Source organism: Platalea leucorodia (assembly GCF_965183815.1).
Source record: "Platalea leucorodia genome assembly, chromosome: 1".
NCBI classification, from domain to species: domain Eukaryota; kingdom Metazoa; phylum Chordata; class Aves; order Pelecaniformes; family Threskiornithidae; genus Platalea; species Platalea leucorodia.
The window spans coordinates 55,496,775-55,513,876 of NC_138823.1; the positions used below are offsets into that span (position 1 = coordinate 55,496,775).

At 40.8% G+C, this 17,102-nt stretch overlaps 1 protein-coding gene across 1 annotated transcript in view; it reads left to right on the forward strand.

Moving 5' to 3' along the window:
• Window positions 1-217: 217 nt before the first annotated feature.
• ARHGAP28 (Rho GTPase activating protein 28) overlaps window positions 218-17,102 on the forward strand; it is a gene marked incomplete at its 5' end in the record, with an annotated part of 73,741 nt that continues 56,856 nt past the window's right edge. Inside the window, one exon of the mRNA XM_082309705.1 lies at window positions 218-348. Coding sequence (XP_082165831.1) covers window positions 218-348 — 131 coding nt within the window. The remainder of the gene's footprint in view (window positions 349-17,102) is intronic.

Genomic DNA, 17,102 nt, shown 5'->3' on the forward strand with positions numbered 1-17,102 from the left:
GGGCGGTGTTTTTGAATATATGCTAATTCAGCTTTCCTGACAGGGAGAGGAGCCGTGTCTCAGTTACACAGCTCTCCTGACAGCCAACGGTGGCAAGGGGCTGCTACGGAGCCAGGCCATGCGCTCGCGCTTGTGACAGGACTGCTCGCCCTCCCATCGGGGCCCGTCGGCACCCCCTGGTCGCCTTTGTCACAGGCAGCGGGGCCGACATGTGCCTATGACCATGGAGATGAAGGACTCGGGCAGCGTGGTCCTGACAGCTTACCATCCCCACAACCCGGCCAGGATACCGAGCATGGAGCAGAGCTTTGTGCAGGACATCCCCCCCAGCCATTCACCCCACAGCAGGTAAAGTCGAGGGATGGGGATCGGTGCTGCACCCTGATGTTTCGCCAGGGTCGGTCATGGGTTTTGCTGACTGTATGTCAGCCCGAGTGCGCTTCCCGATCGCTCGGCCACTGTGCGAGCACTTTGGTCTTGCATGTTTCTTGCCTCCACCAGGGAAGTGATTGAGCCCAGTGCTGCTGGTCAGGATTGGGAGGGGGAAACACGAGTGCTTATTTTAAATCTTGTAAGTCAACAGATCAGGCTGGTTTCCTGCCCAAAATACTCAACAAGACAATCCCCAGGAAAAAAAGCACACGAATCAGGCTTCTGCTCAGGTCATTTAGGACTGTATTACAGAAAGTGAGAAGGCTAGAGTGACTGAGTCTGGCGCTCAGAAAGTTGATTCTGGCTTTGGTTTAGAGGATTATTTAATTCCTTCCCCATTCACCCACCAGGTCAGGACCAGCCCTTGCCTTTTTGTGAAATTGCAGTTGCTGCTTTGCACACCCACATACACACAATGGGAGATTGCATCGTTAAAGACTTAGTCTAAATAAGAAAATTCCTTTGGGTTGCAGGAAACTAAGCATTGTCTTAATTAATGCAGTCGTGTGTATGTTTACTTCCCTGCTCTGTAAGAATGCATGCATTTGCACAGTTCAAAAATAGCAGTTTGGGCAATTTTATTGTTTTAGAAGATCCGACCTTTCTCCTAAATGTACGTGTCTGGGTTTTGCAATTTTCTCCAAAAGAAGTGGTACGAAAGTTCATACTGTAAAAAGTTGAAGAAAGTAGGAAATGTTATTCTGTGGCTTGACTAAAGAAATGAGAACTAAAGTCTGAGGAAGCAGTAGATGTCATTATCCCCAGGAATTAACTCTGTGTCTTCTGTTAATAAAAATAATTATATTTACTTCATATTGTTTATTTATAGGCTGATAGCTATTTTGTTTTCAGTGTCATTATTTAGGTTAGCTGCATCTTCCTGTTCTTTGTGTATTTCCCTGGCTGTCTCATAAAGATAACTCCTTTGTTCTGTTAAACTGTTGTTTGAGAGCGGTACCAAAATACACAATTTCATGTTAAGAAAAGAAACACAGTCTGGCCTTCTAGACGCAGCAAGAATGGCATTTGCTACTCAAAACAGAGAGCAGTGGTTTGGCATTGGGTTACTGGGGAGCATGTCATTTCTTCCCCAAGGAGGAATGCTAAACTCAATCTCCCTTTGAGTCTGTGAGCAACGGAAATGTGGTGTTTTGCTATTTTTCTTGTAGGTGTGCTAATTGTTTTAAAATGCCCTTGAAACTTAAGCTCAGGGTGTATGAGGGTTTAAATCACATATGTATCACCTAAGAAAAGAAGAAGTGCAAACTGCAGTTCCTGAAAGGAAAAAAGAAAAGAGGATCCTGGCGTTTTGATGAGGAACATATTTTGGAAGTTCCTGCCATGAGGCAAAGCTATGTGTCTCTCTATATCTATGTACCTATAAGATTTTGGTGTTGTCTCCCTTTTCTTGTCTTCAGCTTCCTGCAGCTGTCTAATAGCAATAGCCAAATTCTGCCATATGGGCAGTCAGTGACCATCTGAGTTTCCAAAGCCTGTTCAAGAGAGGGATTTTATTAACTCAGCATGCAGTCCTCTGGAATGCAGGATCTATGAAGGCAAATGCACTGAGCGTTTTAGCAAATGGTAAAATAGGCTCTGGCTTAATCCCTGCTTCATCTTCTAAGAACTCTTTCTTGGACTGCATTTTCTGTATAGTTTCCTCTGCCGCCATCCTAATGCAAGAGGCTTTACTATAGACTCTGTCTGGTGTTGATCCCTAGGGCAGCCACCCGCACTATGTCATGTTAACTTCTTGAGTCTCCAGAAGAATGATTCAAAAAAGCATGCAAAGAACAGAGGCATTTCCTACTTTTTGTTTGATAACAAAAGCAGTTGGGACCCAGAGCCTGACTTTGTCTGAATTCAGTTGAGTTTAGTTAGATGTAGCTCTAATGAAGTCCATACTTCAGATATAAATCTGTGAGAACAGAATCAGTCTTTGACATTACCCTTTGATTTGATAAACTGCTGACCAGTTCTCTCTCAGCTTAGGAATCAAGATTTTTCATTTTCCTTCCTCTCCCCAAAACATTTCTCTTGTTTTAGAATGATGCTCCCTTTCTATCAGAAGAACAGCTCCACTCACCAGAGCAATGCTTGGACGTGAGTGTCTCCCAGCTGTTTTCTCTTGCAAACACTTTCACTTTGGGAACCTTCTAAGCAGAGGTTTCTCACAGAAAGGGGAAGCTAATGCAGCCTCAGTCAGCATTAAACTGCTCTGCTTTCCACTATTTAAAAAGACACTGATAAAAAAGAAGGAACGATTTAAGTAGCCATCATGAACCTCTAAACAAATGAGTAATCTTAAACACTCTTGCCAATCCAAGTACACAGCTGAGAAGCCCATGGACATCAAAGTTTACACTGATAAAGTAACTTAGATGCATCAGACCACTCGGATTCACATCCATCTACAACTCTTGAAGGGCCAATCAGGTAGGTATCCTGTGTGCGTATCTAAAACACACAGGCAGCATTAGCATCAGCATGAAGTATAGCAGCCACAAGTATTTTTATTCATAAGCCCAGTGAGACAAGAGAGTATATACCCCATTATATGTTAGGGGATATTAGCTGGTGGGTTGTAAGGGGGACAGAAGAAGATGTGCTTTAGCTGCTTTGAATGGAAGATGCATCAGGGTGCAATGAAGGATGGTAAATTCACAGGTGTAACAGAGGGGAGAGCAGGATGAAAGCTTGACTACATAGTGATGCCATCACTAATCTGCAAAGGAGAATTCTAGCTTCCAAATTTACTGTTGGATAACATTAATAAGATTAAGAATAGGGACCACAAATTCCAGCCATTCTCCAGAACAAGAGAACATCAGGGGGACTAAAGATAGCTATACTTAAATATCTCCTCCTCAGCTATTTATATCATTCATTTCTCTTTCTTCTTTTGTTCCATCTTGCAGAATTACTTACTTTACCAGTTCTATACATGGGGTGAGCACTGAAAACTTTACTGTTGAGTTTGCTAGAGGTCCAGGAGAATTCTCCAGCCAAATCTTCCTTTAGTTCCATTAATGCAACTCAAGTTCATTTTCCATTTTTCTCATGGGACATTCAGGTCACTTGATTTTGCTTGCCATCTGCTTTGCATCATTGTAATGGTTGATAACATTTATATTATTCATATATTTTTTTACTTATTGCTTTTGAGAACAAGGTGTTGGAGAGATCTCTGTTTTCTTTGCCTGGCAGTCAGATTAACTCTATGGCATATGAGTATAGTGGGGAAGATTCCTGTGCCTGTGGCATCCCCCTCACTTTGTTTTAATCCCATTTATTAGAACTCAGATGTCACAAGTACCAGTAGCAAACACCCCAGAATATCACACTATCCCTTTCAATACAGATATTGCCTCAGCGCAAGGGTGAAAGTGCTGATTTATGTTACGTAATGGTCAACTTTCCCATCCTCACTTCAGAGAATGAAGGACTTTGTAGTTGTGCACAAATACTGCTCCTGGATTATATAGAGGAAAAGTGGGGCCACAGCCATACGTCTTCCTCACATCTCCTTTTTATCCTGCTAGGAGAAGCTAGGAGGAGTTATTCCTGTGCTCAGAGGAAACAGGCATGCCCTCTATGCCAAATGGCCAGTGAGCTCTCTAAGGTAATTATGCAATTAGGGGAGTACAAAGCATTCCTAAGTGAGTCATGCTCCAGCTTTCCTTGACTCAAGTATGAGAGTTAGTGAGTTCCTCAGCCCATTTGTTACTAGCATATCTACCAACAAAGAGCTCATCCTGCACTGCAAATCACAGATATTTCCACTGCAATAAGTCGCTTACGCTTATATGTGCATGAGATAAGAGTCAGAGAAAAGAAAAGGCACGTTCACGGGCTTCGTTCCTGCAGAGTGGGTTTAGAGCAGCTTTTCAAGGGCACATCAAGCTTTTTATGCATGGAATAAACATCTTTATAATCAATACTCATGCAAAGAGCAGCATATATACTACCAAAACTAGGAGCTTGCTATATAGGTAAGGGACAAACTGGATTTCAACACCACTGAACAACGCAGCCAAGACCCCTTCTTAGCTTCTCCCCTAGTCAACAGCAAATCTGGCACTTTCAGTTGTTTCAGTGAAATACCTTTCCAATCTCTTCATCTTCAGCACGTCTCCCTCCTCCTACTGTCAGGGGGTGACTTTCAGGCAGGCATCATTAAACTGTAGAGTCAAAAAAGAACAGGAAAAATTTCTGAAGATTCTATGTTGCCTTGAGTTACCTGCTGGTAACTTCCAGGAGCCAGCTCTCCATGTCTAAGACTTGCAGATTTGGGGCCAATAGTAAAGACATTACACTGGACAAGCATGGCACCAGATCTTTTTGCAATATTCATCCTCTTTTGCCAGCCACAAGATACTACAGACATATGTCAGGGTGAGGTAAAGTGTCCTGAAATAATGACTGTGTCTCTGGAAGGAATACAACTGGTGGAAGAGCCTTTATGCACCAAAATTTGGCTTGTGACAAGAGCAGCTGTATGAGCAGTTCAGGTTTTATCCCAACAGAAGCAGATTTTACCACACTGAAGTAAGGTCTGTATGCCCTGAGGCTGAGTGATCTGGGTTTAATTTCTGTCAGTGCTGATTGAGCAGCTCCTCTGCTCAGTTGTATACAAGTGATGTCAAGAATGTCTTCCAAGTGATGCAGGATAAACAACCTTAACTATTTTGGATGTTTATCTCACTCTACCATAAACTTCCCCAGAAGACAAAAATAAAAATCTGGCTCCTTTTCCACAGTAAATCTTGACATGACTTGGGCCCCTTGCAGTAACTTGGTTTCAAAACCTATGAAATTAAAATTTTAAAATGTGCTAAAAGTGGTAAAAGAAAACCCCACAAAACAGTAGTCTAGGAAAAGACTGTATTTGCACAAGTTGGAAAAAAATACATTTTGTGGAAAAAAAAATTATAATTTCTAACAGCTTTCTAAAATATTATTTTAAAGCATATTTTTTATAGATGCTAAGAATGATTATTCTTAATAAAATATTTACCAGAAGGATGCATATAAATAAGTCAGACAATAGTAGACACGCTTTTCCTGTAGGTTTTAGAAATACCTACAGAATGTCCTGTGGGAGCCTCACTGAGGAATGTAGTATTTATAGCCAGTTCCTCATGTTATGGTTGAAACTAGAGTTGGCTTCTCTGGTTTCTTTTTAGTTTGGTGCTCCTGCTGCTCTCCCTGGTACCTCCATATGTAGAGCTGATGGAAAACATCTGGCACTGTCCCTTTGATCATTTTGTTTGGTTGAGCATTTAGCCAGCTGCCCCATTCATTTTTAACTAAAAGTCACTTATCTCTGATTACATGAGGGTCGGAGCTGCCCGCAAAAAAAAGTAAGACCTGAGAGTCCTGCATGCCCTACACAGACACCTTCAGATTGCATCTGGCAGACTGACAGCACTGGCATAACAAACTGCCAGGAATCAAGAACCGTAAAGTGTTATTTTTGCACAGGAGATCAAAATAATTCAGTGTAAATGTGTGGAAAATGTGCAGTGGTGGGAACTGCAAGGAACAACTATAGAATGGTAGTAAAAGTCCTAGCTAGAACAATATCTGAAAAGCATCTGGTTAGCACTGTACAAATATAGAATCACATCCTGAAATAGTGTGGAGTATCCATAGCAAACAATCAAGTTAACATCCTGGATTTTGGCTAACCACAGTACTAGCAGCCACTTGGCCCACTGTGGTCCTTTGCTCTGTCTGGCCAGGCAGCACAGCAGAGTGAGGCGAGCAGGCAGCACATCCGCCATCAGGGTGGGACCATGCTCTATGCAGCCTTCAGGTACCACCGTGGTGGGTGCATCAAAAGAGCACAGGAGGGAAACCAGGAGAAGGGTGTCCAGAGTCACATCCCAAGTTGGTGACTGAAGCCAGGCATCCTATCTAGCATTTTGGCCCCTTTGCCTGCCTCCTTCTTTCTCTCCTGGTGGAAACAGTCCCCATGGTAGTCTTCCAAGTCCTGTTGTATGTGCCAGGGACTCAGGAGACAAAAAGAGAATGTAAGGGGGAGGGAGGAAGAGGGGAGCAAAGGAGGATGGGAGAAGGACCACCTTCACAGGTATATGACCTGATTCTTCTCCTTGTGTGTAAATAAAAGGAGTTGGAGTGAGAAAAGAAATGTCTCCCAAAGGATGTTGTGTGGTAGGGCCATTTATAGCTGACCCCTAAGTCCCACCAGACACATGTGGCAATGGGTTTTGGAATGGCGTTTAAGTGGTGATTTTGAAGTCAAAAGCTGAACTGGTTTAAAAGACAGGTTGTTTGAAAAAGAGCCCTATTACCCTGAAGGACTATTTTAGCAGAGGTCAGCAGAAGTGCTTGAGTTGGCACCCCCTGTAATTAATGCAAGGGAAAGACTTATGCTTTGTGAGGGATCCCTCATCTCTGTAATTCATTTTTACCCCGCCTGTATCTGTTAACTTTCCAGACACTGCCAGAGTCTCTGAGGAGAGTGGAACAAACACTGGAGCAGGGAGCCTATTATCAGCTTGTTCGTTTGAAGACGGTTATGTTTTCTTATTTAGGATGTTATGTGTAATACTTGGCTACTGTCAGCCTGTGGGATTATTCGATGTGCAAAATCATCCAGTTTAGGATGGACCTATGTTTAGACAGAAGAAATCTGAACAAAGGAGAGACAGAAATCTCTGCTACTAAGTGTTGCCATTATTGAATTTCTACCTGAGGACTATACAAGCCTTTTAAAACATCTCTTTGTGCAGAAGTTGCTCTGAGCATGTAATGAGCAAAATAAATAATGACCATAAGTCTTTTTGTGGAGGGTAGAAGAGCCCTACCAGTGCAGAGAGACAGAGGAGAGAATACACTGAAAACCTATATCGGATATAGAAGTCCAGCTGGGTTGACATCATTTACCAGCTAAAAGACAAGTAAAGCAAGAGGCAAGCCAGGGAACTATATTTTAAACATCTGTGGGTGAAACGTCAGGACATCAGACATCAGGTCACTCTCACAGTTTGCTACAAGAGATGGAAGAAGCTCTAGAGCTGTAAGTCCTCATGTGTTACTACAGCTAATCAGAAAAATACTAGTTTCCCAATGGACAGATTTGGGCAGGGAATAACAAATTTATACAAGGCCTGAATTTGACTCACTGAGTAGTATGTTCCTCACTAATTACACCCCTGCAGACATCAGAGAGTCTGCAGTTACCCAGACTCTGGTTTAGTCTATGCAAACTCTAGATATGGTGATGGAGAGCCTCCTCCCCATGAGTTTCTCTTTCTCTGGCTAACAAAAGCTCAGAACAAAATATCATCCAAGCTTATTTTCTGGCCCAGTGATGATCATACATAGTGGCCAAGAGGGAATCTAAAAGTGAGAATGTCAGATCCTTTTTAAGGTTAACATTAGTATAAGAGCAATAACTGGATTGTTTTAGCATTCAATCCAACATTAAATGTTCTGGGTTTTTTTATATTCTAGTCTAATAAAAGGTCAATAATAAATCCTGCAGTGGAACATCAAGTGGGATATGAGCCTTGTTTATACGCATGGACTGAGTTAATGGATACCTAGGTGTAGTAATGGAGGTTTTACCTCTGAATTCAGTGGAAATGGGATCAAGCCACCAGAACTCAGATCTTTTTATCAATAACTTTGCTTACAGTGCACGATCTGATTATGCTATCTCTTGTCTCAGCTGAGGCTGACTTCCTATTTAGTAGGATTCTTGCAGAATAAGACATCAGTATGAAGTCTTAGATAATTTAAACATAATTGTGACTAGGCCTGTCTTCCTTTTGCAATACTTCCCTCCATTATTCAAATATTTTGAAAACTTGAGTTCTAAATATTTGTCTGGATATATTGGAGATGAATATAAAACCTTTGCTGTAGTTACACGTGAAACATGCAGCAGGGGAGCCTAGGGCATTCTCTGAAGATGTTTTGCAGGCTTGGCTGTCCTTGGGCATTTCTGGCCCAGATGGTGCCCATATCACGCATGTGCAAGGAAGCGAAAGGAAACAACGAGGTTATCCTGATGAACAGATACAAGGGAAGCCTTTGTACTCAGGCTGCAGCAGGATTTCACATTGAAAGTGCTCACTTCTGGAGAGAGGGTGGGCAGAAGGAAGCAGGGACAGCTGGCCAAGCACAGGAGAGGGGTCTTTTAAATATGTGGGAGTCTTTAGTCTCCTGCTGAAACAATTGTGTCCGCCTTGTGTAAGGTCCTTCTTACATCTTCCACTCACAGGATGCATTTCCCCATAATCCCCAGTGATCTGCTGAAATCCTTTGATGCTGCCTTGCTTGCTTGCTTTCTTCCCTCCTTCTCTCTTTCAATTAGCAAAAGCAATTAAACCATGAGAATTTAAGGATAACATTACTGGAAATGTGAGGTTTCTGGAAGTATTCATTTATTCTTATTTACGTGTGTGTGTACAATATGTACAAGTCCATAGATGGAGTATGAAGCTTAAGGCTACCCATGTGCCACTGGCAATTCACAGAGTATACAGCAAACATTAGAGTTACTTATCCCACAAATCAAATATTAATTGGAATCTTCTTCAAGCATATGTCTTCAAGCCATCTGTTGCCTCTGACAAAGAGTGGCAATTAAACAAAGGAACCTACTACGTCAGTTTTTGAAAAGCCTTCTTGAACATACAGGACTTCCATGTTCTGTATTTAGGAAGCACACCACAGATTTTTGCGAGGGACATTGACTCTGCAGCTGTTTTGTGTGGTCAAGATGCTTTTCATCCTTAATGGACTCCATCTCTTACGGCTTTTTTTAACTACTGAATTTTTTTATAAGAGTTAGCTAACCCAGGCCTGACATTAACTGTGCCACACTCAGCAATGCAGTAAGACCATGCAAACCAAACCAGCTTGCCTCAGTCTACACTGAACACAAGTAAATCTGCAGTTAATTACGTTGCGTGCCATGCAACAATGAGTCACTGCAGTTTTAAGGAATCGCCCATTTGTATGGTGAGTTTATTGTCATAGGATGTCCTTGGAGGCCCATTTTCTCTTTCCAGATTCAAACATGGTGTATGATATTCATGTGGGTAATGAGGATGTCTATAATTAACATTGTTAGTGTTATCAAGAATTCTAAAAGATACAGTAAGTTGTACTTTTCACAGTTAACCTTCTCCTACTTACATGGAGACTTACTGAAGCAAGAAGGAGGTGTATCGGTTTTTTATTTATTTCGCAGTCCTTTTTTTTTTTTCTCTCAGACACAGGACACTGAAATTTGTGCACTATGCATATGTAAGGCCCAGTTGTGATGCCTATATTGTGACACCTATTGAAAATCTATATTGCAGGCAAAAAGGAACCAAATACAGCGGTGAAAAAAATCAAAAGGTTCAGTCTGACATTAGAAGGTTTAACAGCAAGGTAATAAATCCATGGCTTTAGTGAATTTCATGATTACCACGTAACAATTACAACACAGGAATTCAGGATATCTTTTTATGGGGTGGCCGCAAGCAAACCCAGCCTCCCTTTGCCTGTGTCCAGGAGCTGTACAATGATGCTGGCACAGCATTTTGCCCAAGAAAATAAGCAGGCGCAGCACTGCACTACCACGGCTATAGGGCTTCTGGCCTGGAGAAGCCTGTGTCCAGCCCACTGACACAGCTATAGGTGGAAACTTGAAGGCTGGAATTCAAAGTGTTTAGACTAATGCTTCAGGACTGATAAGAAAAAAAAAAAAAAAAAAAGGGTATTTTTTTTCTGAACAGGTCACTCTGCTGATTAATAGGTTAGGCTGGGCATTTTCAGGTCTGGGTGCATAAAGTAAATAGGTATAAAGTTATACTGCATTTTTCTCAAATATTTTGCAGGCTGGAGGGGAAGTTTTACGCAACTTACCTAAACCACAACAGAATATCTCATTCATTTGTGCAAATCAGATTCCTACCAGAGCAAAGCACATGAAAAAGGAGTGGTGCTTGTGATATTCAGGTCAAAAAGCTTATTGACAATACTATCAAGGTATTCATCATCTGAATCCCTGCAGACTCCAGCAGAAGAGTCAAGGGTACAGCAGGGATCCAGAACTAGTTTTATGAATAAATTTTAAAAAGATTTTAAATTTTTATTAGGTTACATTTTTTTTTTCCCCTAACTTAGCTAATCCATGTGAAAAGTAGAGTTCTGATTTTCCTAGTGAATAGAGCCTAAAATATCTTTTATTTCTTAAACAATAGATAGGCCAGTCAGCACCCGAATACCCATTAGCATCTCTTTCTAATTAAATCTCATCAGCTGGATCAGGAATATGATGATGTTCAGAGGCTGAATTGAGCCACATTCAGACACTGTAAATAAGGTTCATAACCTTTGTTCTTGAGCTGTCATTTCAGCCTTTGGTTTCTGAATCATTTCATGGCATTGATCCAGCGCTTCAGTTATGCTGAAAAAGACATTGACATGAAAAAGACATAAGTGGGTGGAAAACCATCATTCAGCAGTTAGCTGGGTATATCTGCTGAAAGTATGTCTGTAATTCTGTGAAGGAGATGGTGTTACTAAGAACAGATTGGTTTCTGAGACTGCCTTGAACCCAGCCAGCTGTAGTTAAACCCTCAAAGGCTGACGAAGTGCATTCCTAATTATATCAGTGGAGTGGATGGCTAGATTAAGTTACCTCCTTTGAGGTTATTGGTGATGAGTTTCCATCACTGAGATAGATTTTGTATTTCATCCAAACCAAAGGGGACCTCAGACTGTGCAACAATAGAAATGAACCAAACACTGAAATGATATGCGTCTGTGGGTCTACCGTAAAGCCCCCAGACAGCCACATCCCATGAATTCACTGGACATAGCACTAGCAATAACATTTGATAGGTAATGTTTGAAGACTTCGAATAAATTTAAACTTTTAGTATTGGATTCATCTTTGAACTTAAGCAGTTTGCATCAGGCAGGTACCAGAAACAGTCAGGAAAGTAATAGACAGTGGGAAGAGATTTTCTGATATCTTTACAGAAAATACATATTTATGGCCTTGGTCATCTTCACAGGGTCTTACAACATTCACTGACGTCAACAAACTTAAGCAACTGGTATAGCTGAAGATAAGAAGCTCACTATTTATTTTTCTGTGCTTTCCTGTGATCTATATTTAGTTAAAAACTTAATACCACTTTTCCATCATTCGTGACAACCTAAAAAATGAGTAATGCCCTATAATGTGGTTACAGCAGACCAAATTTAGCATCTTCTGAAGATCACTTGAAAACGATGATTAGGTCTCAGGGATAAACAATGAACAACCCATACTTACATATGGTGAGAGCAGTGACATATTCTTACAGAAGGGGAGGAAGCTTCTTAATCTTCAATATCAATTTTACATTTGATGAAAAGAATTTGCTCACTTTGCAAAACTGCTGCTGTGCTTTTTATGTTTGGGAGATGTAAGGAAAAATCCTGTTTGCTTAAGCTAACATTTCTGCCACCATTGGCCTTTCTCACATTTAAACTGTGCTACCTAAAGGCAGAGAGGTGATACAGTGCTCTGTACATGCCACCTGGAAAATCCTGTTTAGAATTATGCGGTGTGATGGGCTGATCAGATAAGTCATGTCTGTAGAGAGGACATGTTTGTTTTAACTGTTGAACTGTGGAGGTTATAGAGAGTTGAATCTTTAGATTACAAATGTAATTGACATCTCACAACATTTAAGGTCAGATCCAAAACTCCTCTTGGCGGCAGTAGGCTTTGGGCTTGTCTCTCACGATCTAGATGTCCCTGCAACCAGCTCTATATCTTTGATATATATTGCAGTGCTTCTTTTTGGTCATTTATGCTATTCACTCCATTCACTTATTTAAAAACTCTTAAATTCCTCACAGGGATGAATCAGTTATTGAATTTCTCTGTAATTACATTTCTATTGAATCCACTTTGTGCATGTATTGGAATTTGATAGAAAACAATAAACTTAGCCAAAAGCTACTGAACTACACAGGAAAGATAATTGAGTGGGGCAATTCTGTAATGGTCACTCATGATGGAAAAACTTAGCAAGTTCAATGGGATATTTTTCCTATTAAATTCATCATAGTCACTTTTTTGGATTGCCCTCAGAGAAATATACTTACGAATGGAAATATTATCACAACTTAGCACTGGACCCCAAAATCCAAACAAAACAATGAAGCAACACAGACTTTCCTTCCTATTCTGATTGCATCACTGGAACCACTGCCTAATAGAGGGATTTTGTTTGAAAAAACTTCCTTCTGTGTTTTTTACAGTGCTGTGTGTCTGCATTCCTGTTCATTTGTATGCTTGATTAGCTGAAATCAAATACAATGATGCAGATCTCCAAGCAGCTATAAAAACTCAAAGTGAGCAATACTAACAGCAAAAAAAATATTCTACATTGCGATCTTCATGGGAATTGCCGTGCAGAAAGCAGAAGAGCTGACGCAGAAATCATGTATGTGTTTTTCCTTCGTGTTGTTTTGTCATTATGTAAGTGCTCTGAAGTTTGCTCTTTCGCAGACTTCAAATAGCCGTGTGGACAGGTAACAAGGGATGTACTGTTTGTGTCCCTGCCTCATGCACAGCTATCCTCTGGCTGGCAGCTGGAAAGTGGCTAGATTTTAAGAAATTCTGTAAGTATCAAGCTGTGGGATTTTTTCCTCTACCCGTGATATTCTCTATGCTTTTGATATTACTTTTGACTTTTGATGAGTTGCTCTTTTGTGGTTTTGCAATAAGTCCTATAGATTTCGAGAATGGGGAAGGTATTTTGGTCTTTGCAGTTGATGTTGTGCCTTCTAGGGATGAATCATTGAATTGATTTTGATCATAGACATCAATTTAAATGAATATAAATATAATTTTTACGTGCCTAAGGTAAGAAGATTGGTGGAGATTTATGTCATCCTATCTGTATTTTCAGAATGTGTAGCTTATGTAAAGATAAAATAAATTAATACAACCACCAATCAGAAACCTAATGAAGGAATCTTCCAATCATTAAAATAACCTAAAGGAACTCGAGATAAAACTCAAAATTTAAGGATAAAGTGGCAATTAGTTAAGGAAATAGGAAGTACATAAGTGAAAAAGAAAACATCTAAAATCTACTTTTATGACAGCCATGTTTTCATGTGAATGCTTTTGCTATGCAGATGAGGGGTTTTTTTTGCATTTGTCTTGTCATCAAACAAAATTTGGTTCGTCAGTCTTTGAAAATGAGACATGTTTGACAGCATTGGAAGAGATCTTGCTGAGCAGATACACTCTTCCATTACTAAGTAGTGAAGTGAAGGATAGACTGAAACCATGATGAAAGTAGATGAAAGATCATGCAAAATTCTTTAGTTGAAGCTTATTTTAAATGAATCTCAACTTCAACATTTAGTTTTGATGTGGTGCTTTATTTAAATTACTGATTTAATCATGCACTTGTTGAAATTAAAGCTTTTGAAAAGTTCTGTAATTGCATTATGTAGAAAAGAAAGCTTGTGACTAGAATATTAAATACTGATTGTTGAAATCAAAATAGTTACTCAGAAGTCTAAACAAGTAACTGAAACACTGATGTCACCAGGTATTTCAACAAAGAAAGCATAATGAAATATACATTCATAACAGATATGATGGGAGAACTTTTTTGAAAGGTCGAGTCTGTACATTTCTTTGATGCAATCCTTGAAATGCCTAAAGTCAAATTATTTATTACACTGTATTTGAGTTCTGGCTATTATTGTATACAATATGTAAATAGGAAAGTCTTGCTTCCCTGGAAATTATAAGAGAGTAGCTTCTTGGTTAGCTGTGGCCTCATGCTATGATCCTATGTTTGCCTAACAAAAATGAAATTCGTTTATTTTGCATAAAGAAACCAACCAGATAATATCTCGAGGGGAAATTCTTGACTTACATACTTCTACTGTCTGTACCATAGAAAGTTTTCTGATTTGCTCCATTTCTAAGTACTTTGAACACCTTTTGATGGATGGGCTGGTTTTAAGCCTAGTGACAAGATAAATAACAAGAGCAACACTGCGGCTCCTTTGAGTTGCTGTAGTTGTCTAATTTTCATTGGACACAAACTTTATCATAAACTTATTCTTAGTAGCACTTGCCCTGTGTTTCCTGCAGCGTTCACTGGGCCTGATTCACACATTATTATTCGTACTCTGTTTCATATAGAAATATTCTATATAAAATTGTTGAATTGTACTTTTGTCACAGATGGACATCTGGCGGAATTAATTGTGTTGCCCAGTTGCTAATAAAGGACAGACCCAGGCAACTTCTAAGCTTGACTGTGGGATGTGCCAGGGCGTGCTCTGGGGTCCTCCTGACCCACCTCCCAGCTCAGAGCATTGCCTCAAAGCATTACAGTGTGGCCAGAAAACGTTCCCTGTCTGTTCTCAGAACTGTAGCTCTGCCTATGGCCAGGGTGTGGACAGAAAGTGTAGGAAAAACAAACAAAATAGCTGCCCCAGACTCGTATACCTCCTGGAGCTGTGACAAGTGCATGTATGCGAGCATTTTCTGGAGGAAACTTTAGAGGAATAGGCAGCTCACAAATACAAAATAGCTTAGTTTCAGTTTGTTCCTTGTTTGATCAAAAGTTATTGTCAAATTCCCATGGAGCCCATAGGTACTGTCTGGTAGTCAGCTATCTCCAAACTACTTTCATTCCATCCTACTCTGTTAGGACTCAGAAACACAAGCAAGTTGTGATGACTGAACAAGCCACCACTTACAATGTGAACTTTTGTAACTGCCCAGGGACCTGCTTTTAGCACAGGGCATATAAAATGTAACTTAACTAGGCTTTTACCTCTTTCATGGCAGAATAACTCTGAATTATGCCACATTTGCTGTGGACTAAACTTTCACATGATAGTTAATATAGCTTGGTTGCCAACCAGGAACTTTTCCAGCAGTAGCAATAACATTATTTGTCTTAGTTCTTAAAATTATATACATCTGAAACTCTTTCCCCTGGACCAAAAGAACTCCATAACTACACCTAAGAAAGAAATTTTCTTGGGTGACACATAGATATGAAAAAAGAGGCATTAGTGCTTCCTCCTGTCCCCACCACCTTCTGAGATAGGAAAAAACCATTTTTTTAATCCATGTGTCTCAAAAGTTCTGGACCATGGTAGTCAACTGTCAACTTCTTAAATAACAACACAGCATCAGGCATCCTTACTAAAATGATGATCGAGCAAAGCTTGATTTATATTGGCCGTTTCACTGGCATTATCATTCATCAGTGCAGGATCCACAGCACAAATAACTTTGAGAAAGAAAGCTCTTTGAGAACATGTGCTAAGTTCATCTAAAATTTCTCTCCAAGGCTAGGAGAAGATTAATGCAGTCATGAAAGCAAAGGCCTGGCGCCTCTGTCAGCTCCTTTTCCAGCTGACCGAATGCTAAAATGATCACAGAAATTTCCTCTTAAGTCTCACTGCACAACCCACATGCATGCACAGCTCCAGCACAAGTGATGGCCGCAGCCTGTGCAGGAGAAGTACCCCTAACCTGCCTGCCAGCCAGCCAGCTTGCCCTAATTCAGGTTCCAAGGCTCAGACTTGAGCCCAGATGGCCCTGTCTTAAGTCAGCAGTGTCAGCAGAGAAGAGGCACGCATCCCACCTTGGCTGCTCACTGTGCCCTCCCTGCGGGAAAGCAGCTCCAGCTAGGACAGCTTCCAGTTGGGCAGCACTCAGTTTCAAAAACATCCATGTAAAAGCTGGCATCTGCACAAATCCCAGGTCTGAGGAAGTTCTGGAGATAGTTATAACTGTGCTGGAAAGGAAGAAGTGGAAAGCCGGGAGCTTGTTTAAAAAAACAAAGTGGCAACTAGGGTTTTATTTTCTTCCCGCTGCCTTCTGCAGGTGACCTCAGTGGATGTGTGAGTGCTGAGCACTACATGGCAGCAGTCTAGCTTCAGTTCAGTTTGAATCCAGTTTATGAACAGCCAGAGAGCTGCTTCCCATTGTATCTACTCAGCCATCCTACCTGTCCCCATCCCCAAAAAATCTCCAAGGCATTGGAATAACCTCTGATGCAGGTGCCGGTGCTCTCAAACGCAACGGCACACTCACCACACAAGTTTGGGGAGCTCATTAGAGGACAGAGTCCGTGTTTTCCTTCCTTCAGCAGCTCCAAACTCCTGATGGTCCTTGTCAAAGCACCGCTGATTTAAGTTCAAGTTTAAAAAACAGCAGCAGATCTCCCAGCTCTTGTTTTAACTCCATGCTTGTGAAAAGGTGATAAGGGCCAATTTCACTACATTGTCCTCCTCTACCAGTGCATTTATTGATTGTTACAGAAAAGGCAAAGCAAGAAAAGGGAAAATAAGAGAGATCTTAAAATGCAAACCGAAGAGCTTATTAATATGGCAAAGCTAACATAATGCCATCTGGTTTATGTCTGGTCCCCATTTGGAGCTTGATCCTGCTGGGTACTTAGTGCTCAGGCTGTTCCCGATGGCACTCTCCGGAGCACACTTAATGTTAAGTGCTTTACTGGATCATGGCCAACATGCTGAGCACCTCACAGGACTCAGGCCTTGCTTAATTTTTCTGATTTGTAGGAAAAAACTCTTTCCAGCTCTGAGCCCTGGCACTTCTGACTGAGATTTTTCCTTCCCCACCACAC